The following is a 9,540-nucleotide window of genomic DNA, read 5'->3' as shown; positions in this document are numbered from 1 at the left end:
CAAATTTTCTCTCGTTTCAGGGAATTACGATCTACGAAAAAGTTCTAAGCACTGAAACCGTTAAAAATAAATTGTAGGGCGAGGGGTTAATGCAAACGATTTTTTATTTTGCATTAAGATCCGCAGTCTACTCGTAATTAAACGAACAAATGCATCGAAAAAAGAAAAAGAAAATGATCTGGAAATGCATCTAGCTATTTGTAGACAACGTAGCGTAGCGTGACTTGGCGATCCGAGGCTGTCGTGTCCGGTAGCGATTGCATATCGATGTGCACGGGAGTATCGTTGGAAACCAGTAATTTCACAGATCCCTGCGAATTTCGCTGGGTAATCGACGTGTCCGAAGAGATTGACGCAATTGCAGACGTTCCAGGAAGGACGTTGTCCCCGACAAGCAATCGTCGGATAAGGAACGGATTCTTCGGTGCATCGCAAATTACGTAAACGACCGTCAGCGCACCTGATAGTACGGCATAGAATCACGCGAATGCTCGCGTCGCACGCGATCGCAATTCGCGGGAAATTCGCTCTATTAAATGACACACGTGACGCGCGCGCGTTCCTTCGCCTCGTGAAAAGTCCGGGGAATGTCCTTCCTGGATCGTGATCACGTGCCGCGGATCTAGTACATACATATATCGATCCACGCGTGGCGGATCCGTTGACGGCCGAACGTGATGCTCGCCGTCGTCTCGACGGACGCACGTGGTTCGTCGACGCCTCTTTCGCGCATGTCTACCGACGATAACGAGACCGTACGAGCCGTTTAACGCGAAACTGCTGCAAGTTGTCTGTTTCGTTCGCATCTCGAAATAAAATATTTGTCATTTTAGCGTGGCTTGGACGAGCCAAACATCCTTCTTCTGTATTATTCTGCCTTACGAAACGTGTCGTCGACGAAACCAAACTTTTTATTTTGCAGAAAGATCTGCAGTCTAGTGATAAGAGGTTCAATAAGTTATTAAATGTCATTACTAGACTGCGGATCTTTATGCAAAATAAAAATTGCCTGCATCGATTGTAAGGAACAGAAACCAAATTGAAAGTTATTTCTTCCGTTAATGATTTTAATAGAAATTTTTTCAACAATTGTGCTATAAATGCATAAACATCCGCAGTCCAGTCGTTACATTGTACGGAAAGCATACAACCAATCTGAAACGAGCCGTTAGGGGGTGAAGACACCGTAGAGGATGAAAGTAAAATTTTGATTTCGCAGAAAGACCCTCAGTCTCGTAACAACAGGCCCAATAAATTATTAAACGTAACGAAGTGCTGTACAAACAACGGGCTTGAAAGCGTACAACCAATCTGAAACGATCCACAATCGCGCGCCACGTGAAAATCGATCCTCGCGCTGACAGGAGGTAAACCGATCCGGAGGTAAACCGTTCATGGAAACATCTATCACTGCACATCAGCATTGTCTTGACTCATCGGAAAGCGATCCGCATTCCCTGCACAGGCTTCAACATAGATCAAAGCTCTGAACAAAATTCGCGTATTCCACGCAACGTGTCATCGAGGTCGTTTAACCTTCCGGGAACATCAACGAAAGTGAAAAATGCGAACGAACAGAAAGACGAAAAGAAAGAAGCGTGCGACTTGTGCGTCCGATATGAGAATTGGTGGGATCTGGGAAAGAAACGAGGGTAGGAGGTCGGCGGATCGTCTCCTGCCAACGGTATCTGTTCAAAAATACGCGGAATATATCGAGTTCGAGACCGGATAGACACTGCGATTAATCAACGGGGTCTGATAGCGGCGTTTTGCTTCCCGGCGATCGATGATCTGCTCGCGTGATCTCTTCGGATGAGGCTCGAAAGCACCAACAACTACTTGAAAATTGAGAAATTCCGATTGTCGGCTTTTTCGATAGGCAGACAACGTCGACGACGACGAGCTGTGTGGTTCTCCTGTATCGAGAAAACGAGAAAGAGATCTCGCTCGATCGCTCCCCTTCTCTCAGCCTGGTGGTTCGTTGGATCACCACATGAGAGCTCGTCGTCTACCACCAGCAGCCAGCCAGTTGACCTCTCTCTCTCTCTCTCTCTCTCTCTTCCCGTTCGCCCCTCCTTGACTCGTTCTTGTCTCTTCTCTTCTTCCTCCACCGCCTACTCCTCCATTCGTCTCTTCCCCTCTACCGATCTGTCTTCTTATCGTTCCTCTCCTCTAATCCGTGAAATCTGGAACAAGAACCGCGTGGCGAGGCAAGCCGGTACCAGTGGCACCGAGGAACTCGGTACCAGCGGAGGTCTCTTCAACCAACGGTCTTCACTGTTCGGCGGATCACCTGGTCAACGAAGAGGATCGAGGGACTAGAGACCCCGAAGTGACAGGATCACCGAAGATCATCTAGAAGGGTACACACCGTGGTAGCATTGCTAGCTACCGTGGACCTGGAAACTCGGTGGAGAAACCGCGGGAACACGGAGGACACGTGGCGGCGTCAGCTGCAGAGAATGCTGCAGAGGCGACCACAGAAGTGAACAGTTCGGCGAAGTAGAATCTAGTGCGAAGGCGACCGGTGTCGAAGAAGGGCTGGCTAACTTGTCGGAAAGTACCCGTGGTGTTTTGTCGGTTGTGTCGGTTCGAAAAACGACGTCGAGATGACGAGAAGCTACGCTACCGTTAGACGAGGCAGAGCGAAGAGGATGGTCCTGCTGGGACTGGTCCTCCTCACGCTCTTAGATTCTGTGATCGGTATTCCGTACAAGAGATCGTTGCTGAGGTTGTGCTCGAAAAACCTCAGCGACGCATTGTACCTAGCTTGCAAAGGAAGAGGATACAACGAACCGTTCTCCTACAGCGCTGAAGACGATCCGCAAGATCCTGAAGGACCTGGACTAGCGGAGGAATGTTGCTATCGCATGTGCTCATATACACAGCTGGAACAATACTGCAAGCCGAACAAATCCAGTCCCGCGGACGCCGTGTGAGTGGATGTTAGTTTCTCCTTTTTTTTCTATCGTTTTATTTCTCCACCTGAAACCAACTCTGTCGCCTCTGGTCACCTCGAATATTTTGGATAAAACCAGTGGACGTTTAACCCTGCTCGATAGGATCACATAGGTGCGGGTGCGGTGATTCGCCGTTCGCCTCGTGGCAGTCACTTTACAAATGTTTTGTTCTCGATCGCGTTGGTTCGCGGACACCCGCGATAGACCAACAGCGTGGACGTCCGATCGAGCTTCCGTTACGCAAAGTTCGCGTTCACGATTGTTCCGCGGTTTTTTCCATCGTACGCTGCTGCAATTACCAATCGTATTCGTTGGAAAAGGGATCACGAAAAGTTGCATAACGGGGGCTCGTGTGCGGTGACGGAGATAGTGCCGGGGATCGTCGCGATCGGAGATCGTTGACTTTCGTCTTCGAACTCAATGTTCTCGCTTAGCTTTCCGTTTGGGGTTTGAGCACTCGGACGAAAGTTCGTATTGTCTAGGGTCGGACGAGTAGCTGATTTGATAGAGCATGCGGTAGAGGGCTGAAAGTTTCGAGTATTCGAAATCAATATCATCGATATCGACCCCTTCCAGAAGGGTGGCCCATCCCGTCAATTCTTTGGACACCTTTGTCCAAAGCAGTCTCGCCGAAACCACCTATTTGCGCGGCGATTTCTCGGCGGAGCCGTGGCCGATCAGTTGATCCCTGCAATCAGCAAGTTGTTATTCTTTCGTTCTCCTCGATAGAAGGGAATCGTGGCCGCGGAGAAGTGGACTTTTACCTCGTCGATAGTAGGTGGTTTACACCAGAGAGTGTATATTGTTCGACGAAGCGACGGCCTGTTGTCGCGACTTCGAAAACCCGAGAAAAAGCGGAACAACGTGTACGAGAGCGTGTACAACGATGAGAAACGGTACGAGAGAGATTCGAACCACTCCGACTCTCGAGACACCGAGCTTTATCGGGCGCCGGGACGATAATCTTTGTCACTTTTCCTAAAGTTCACGGTTGCGCGGACTGGCCTCAGCAGGAAGGTTAGTCCGAAGTACTAGGACAAGTACACCCGTTCCCCCAGCTATCTCTTCGAATGCCTCGATTCTTTTTCTTTTTTCTCCTTTCTATCCTCCTTTCGTTCGCGTTACAGCGATTCGCGCGTGTGCGAATCGACGCCGCGCCGTTTCTTTCTCGCGTCGTCGTCGAATTGACGAGACGGTTTCGCGAGGCCGACGCGCCGGCCGCGGCCGAGCCGTATCGGCCCGCTCGCGGGTTGTTTACCGACGATACCGGCGCGGCGCGGCGGGGCGGCAACACGTGAATCAGGCCCAAACATTTGTTATTCCGATTTGTTGTTTCGGAGAAAACAACAACATCCACGATAAATAAGAGGTCGAGCTGCTCTCTTCGGCGATTCTCGCCGCTCTCTCATCTTCGACGCTCTCTTGTCCGCGACAGGTTTTCGTGTTTCTCTTTGGGGACTCGAAGCAATTTCAACCCTCTACACTCGGTTGTTCCCTCTGAGACGCCGCTAAAAATTGCTGTATCATTGTTCAAAATATTGTTCACATCGATTGTTTATAGCAATTTGCAGAATACAGAAGAATTGAATCATTTAAAAACTGTTTCAATTAATGATACTCAGAGTCGCCGTTCGGAGTGAATTTTGGGTGGGAGATTTCGTTCTCGAATATCATACTGGCCGCTTCGGAACAGTAAATTGGTATTTTGAGCACAGTTCGTTGGATTTGATGAGGAAATTGATGAAGCAGTTATTCCGAGCTAATTATTTCATTGAGTTTATAAGTAGAGGCTGTCAAGTGGCTATTAACTAGGAAAAATCATCATCGGACATTGTACAGGCTGCTTCAAATTCGATATTTCGAGTCGGGTAGATTCTTATTGCTTGCCGCAGGCTATCGGAGCACTCGGCACAGCCATTCGTCCGTGCAATAATCATTTTTAATAGCCGTCCTTGGAGCTAACATAACGCGTCCTGCACATAGCAGAACTTTAAAAGGCATAGAAAGTGGAGAATTGCTATTTTCATTCAACCTCGTCCAATCGTGTGCGGATTAGAACGCAACCTTTGCAACCGAGAGCGTGCGATTTCGCGGGAGCCTGGCGCCTTTCGCGGATAATCAGCCATTTGTTTATGTAAGAAATTATATAATCGATAAGGCGGTAGATTCGCAGTAAGTCGTTGCAGGATCGTTGTTATTTCGAGTGATGATAGTCAACAATAATAAACGCATTAGCGAAGTCTTGTATGTCATAATGATCGTTGCAGGATCGTGATTATTTGCTGATTACGATCGAAGAGTATCCTTGAAGGTGTATTAACGTTAACTATTCTTGCTGCTGTAGTCTCTGAGAATGCTATATTGAACATTTTCGAGGTTCCGATGTCGTTGACAATGGGGTCCAGGTGAACTAGAGTGCGCTAACCCCGTTCCTCCCAAAAACCGGGTTATAAAATTGGCGTTTTGCTGAATTTCTGCGTTGCGATTTTTCAGGAGAAATTCGGCCTGGATAGTAAATTCAGTAGATCCCTCCGTGAGGCCGGGAACGTCGTCGGAGGAGAGATCAAGGTCCGATATCGATTACGTCGCCGGCACGGTTAAGTATAAGACCCACGGGCTGAGGGGGGCACGAAAAAAGGGAACGCACCCGGACCGCGACGATACCGTCGGCTGCGATGGAAGAAACTCCGTGAGAAGACATCGTGGGTGCCGGCCTCGACGGCAGAAGCATCGTCGTCATGGCAAGGTAATTATCTTTATAAACATAAACAATAACAATCATTCTCCCAACAGTACTATCTCTGTATAAAGTAAAGGTACCAGTTACCGTGCGCCACCTGGTTTTATCGGAGAAAACAAACTTTCTAGAAACTAATAAAAATAACATGAAGTATTATTTCATTACTGTATCCGTATTACTTTATTCGGTAAAATATCCGGTAACTGGTAACTCTACCCTAATCCGCAATCGCCGATGATCGTAAATCACGCAACCCTTTCGCCATTAACCGAAAGAAAGTGCTCGATCTTCGGTGAACTTTAATCCGACTAAGCTGATCCGGTTGCATCTGTGTTTCTATTGATCTCCTCGATCCCTGACTCAGCGTTTACTGCTTCCGTCATAATTACCTATGCGTATTTGACGTCAAACTGTTATTGAACTCGACCTTTCCTTTATCGTTTCAGCCACCACATGGATTTCACTAAAACTAAAAACTGAGCGAGCCAGGGCACGTTCCCGTTGCGTCACGGAGTGTCATCGTCGTTTGCGAACACGTTCCTCGGCTATCTCCTTGACAACAACACTCCTCGCATCAACAAGAAAAATCAGCTGGAGACGAAACGATCGAGGAGGCAGGAGGAAGCGTCGGAGGAATGGCGGTCAAGATCAAGAGAGTCGGAAGTGGATGCGAGCTAGCAAGCAAGCGAGCAATCAATCAATCAATAAGTCGTCTAGTCCCATGAAACAGTGATTATAATTGGTCGTTGGCCGTATTAACGGTTAGACGAGCAGCCTTGAGCTGCTCGAGGTCTCCTCGAATCCACGGGACAGAGACACAAGATTGCAGAAGAAGAAACAGAAGAACAAAAAGAAGAAGAACAAGAAGAAGACGAACAATATCCTTCCTTAGAAGAAGAGCGAAGAAATTTAGAACAATTTCCAATGATAGATCGTCGTCGCCAGACGGCAGAGACGTTCACAAGTCTCTTAACTAATTGTTTTTTCGTTCTATAGATTTTTTTATCGGACGAAACCGCACGAGCTCCGTTTGCGTCGTGCTTTTCGCGATGGGATCCGAGATCGCTAGAATGAAATTCGAACGATCCCGGCCTGATATTAGTCGCGTGATCTCTTAGAGAAAGACTTAAACAAGTGTTATACATATATATATATGTATCATATATATGTATATATATTTTTTGTTTCTTTTACTAATTTTTTATTTGTACATAATTCTGTGTATATAGCTAGCTAGATAGATAAATAAATAGATAGATAGATAAATTTGAAAAGAGCGAGAGAACCTGTTCAAGAGAACTCGAGCGCTCTCTTCTCTCTTTCTCTTTCTCTCTTCCGGTTGCCGGTGACTTTTAGCTCTTTCGTCGAAAAAAAAAATAATAATAAATGATCTCACTAGTATTAAAAACCGAACGGATTCTATTTTTTGTAAATGTAATCGCTGAACGAACTAGTCACTAAGGACGATGGTCGAGAGGCGTCGAGCGAAAAAATCATCATATAATTTGTCTTTCTGTAAATATATTGTTATACGATAGATAATCTCTCACGCGAGCCCATGGTTTTGTACAGATTGTATATTTTTTTATAACCCGCAAGAACGCTTTCGGAACACATTCGCTGTAGCCTGTATTCCACGTCTTTTAAACGATAAAGTGAGTATTTATACCGATCGAACTGCTGCCTTGGTGTTCTCTTGTTGTTCCTTCCCGTCCCAGCGATTAGAAAACGACCATAATGGCGATTCGCACCGGCGACACGTGGCGTTTTGCAGAATCGTCTTGCGTAACGCGCCGCTAGTTGGGATCAACGATTCTGAACGATTATTCTTCTAGCTGGAATCGCATTCAAGCTTGGATGTTCAACCAGTTGACGGAATAGACCGATTACGTACACGTGGAGGAAGCGGTGTCATGGCGCTTGCAATCTTAGCGGCCATCTTCTCGCATCGCTGAAAGATCTTTTATAATTTTATATAAAACGCTATCGATTAAAAGAGATCGAACACGCAGTTATTAGCAGTCAATTAATCGAAGGTGGTTTTTTAAATATTTATGGCTTTTAGAATGAGTTAGAGGTCAGAATATCAAGATTTAGCTGACGGTGTTCGAGTTAGGGTAGGGAGACTTGGCTGATTGAGTTAGCGTAGATAGATTTAGCTGATAGAGATAGAATTGTTCTGCTAGCAAACTATCAATGTGGTATATATTGCTTTCATGCAATGTTCTATTCTCCAGATCTACGGTGGAAATATGCAAAATAACTTACTCTCGTACCTGAATGCCTGTGATTTAAAGGTTTAAGAAAACGGTACATCTTTAAAACTGTTTGTGTATTGACCTACGTTTATTTATAATTTGTATTGTATTATATAAAGTATCACAATATATTGAAAAATAATTTACGGCAAAATAATCTCTACCTGGAGATTCAAATTGCATTGAATAAAAAAAAATGTGGAATATTGTCCTATTCGGACGATGAGTATTTTTTCGTTTGTTCGCGTATTCATTAACGAGTCCGTGCGATAAAAAACGGTATAATTAAACTGTTTATCTTTACCGGGCATTGGAATGCGTAAAAATATACATCTGTGGCAACACGCGACAAACAATCGCCTGAAACTCGGTAATATTATAAATTGCTTACGAGATCTGTTATGCGCTTTCCAGCGGAGCTGCACGTCTCGTGTGTAGCTTGTTTATGGATATGTAACATTATCTTCAATATACTTATACCAATGACTCTCATCTTTGCTTTCTACCGTGAAAATCTTGTTTACTTATTTCTATTCGAATGTTTCTATCCGACGTTGCGCGAACGTTAGTCACTGATATTTATAGGAAGCTCCGATTCATGGAAAACGAGCTAGTATTTCTTACAAAAACAAATTGATGTAGTAACACTTTTTATCATTTGTGTTATCATGTTTATTTAATGATGCGAGGAGTCTCTTTTAATAAAATGAGATTAATAAATTGATCTTTCAGAATTCTGGTGTAGCTAGATCTTTCTAGTTTTAGACTCGGAAGCTCTCTTCCATGTTTTCAGAAACATGATTCATTCTGTTTCTTCAAATGATTTTTCAAGTTTCTTTGGGCGTTGCGGGTTCCTGAACGGTGCATCTTCTGCAGATTGAATTATCAACCAGTCACGTTGGCACGAACGTGTCGGACTATATCCGTCCACGAGGGACAATGATAGAATCTTCGCCTTTTCAGCCGGCAATCAGTAGAAAAAGACACGTTAGATCTAGGAGAACTCGGCCTTTATTAAAGAATTCCGTGACCAGTGTTCCGAAATTGTTTCTCCTATCAACGATCCTAATCGAATGCCTCATCACACCTAGCGAGCATTCCAGAAAATGCAAATCTTATTCATAGTTCGTTCAATCTTCAGGATGATTATAAAGCAATAGTCACAAATCAAGACCTAAGTGTCGTGTCTATGCATTCATGAATATTTTAGCACAGTTATAACAATGCAGCGATATATTTTCCACTTAAAGTATCTTCCCAAGGACAATGATTTCTATAATTATGCAAATAAGGATGACTTCTTACTTAAACGTGAGTAGCATAATGTAAGCAATTGTTCGTTGATAGACTGCTGCATGCATTCATCTGCAATTTATCTTCTCGCTTAAGAAACTCGATGCTTCCTGTATACTGTATATTAATTTTGATTGAAAAATAGTAGTTTTTTTCGTCGTTCTAATCTCTATAAAATAATTCACGAAAATGCGAATTTATATTTTGTTACTATCTGATCCCTATTTCTGGAACAACGTTTCGTTGGACTCCAGCCAGCATGTTTCGATCCCATCACTCCCTTACGAGC

At 44.7% G+C, this 9,540-nt stretch overlaps 1 protein-coding gene across 1 annotated transcript; it reads left to right on the top strand.

Moving 5' to 3' along the window:
* LOC143215624 (insulin-like growth factor 1) lies at positions 1-7,377 on the top strand. The gene is made up of 3 exons (XM_076437905.1): positions 1-2,935; positions 5,454-5,706; positions 6,147-7,377. The coding sequence occupies exons 1-3, from the start codon at positions 2,610-2,612 to the stop codon at positions 6,165-6,167; spliced, it is 600 nt and encodes a 199-aa protein (XP_076294020.1). The 5' UTR covers positions 1-2,609; the 3' UTR covers positions 6,168-7,377.
* The last annotated feature ends 2,163 nt before the right edge of the window (positions 7,378-9,540 follow it).

This window comes from Lasioglossum baleicum, chromosome 14 (assembly GCF_051020765.1).
Source record: "Lasioglossum baleicum chromosome 14, iyLasBale1, whole genome shotgun sequence".
Taxonomy (NCBI): Eukaryota; Metazoa; Arthropoda; class Insecta; order Hymenoptera; family Halictidae; genus Lasioglossum; species Lasioglossum baleicum.
Note: the sequence above shows the minus strand (reverse complement) of the source record. Positions and strands in the feature narration are given on the sequence as shown.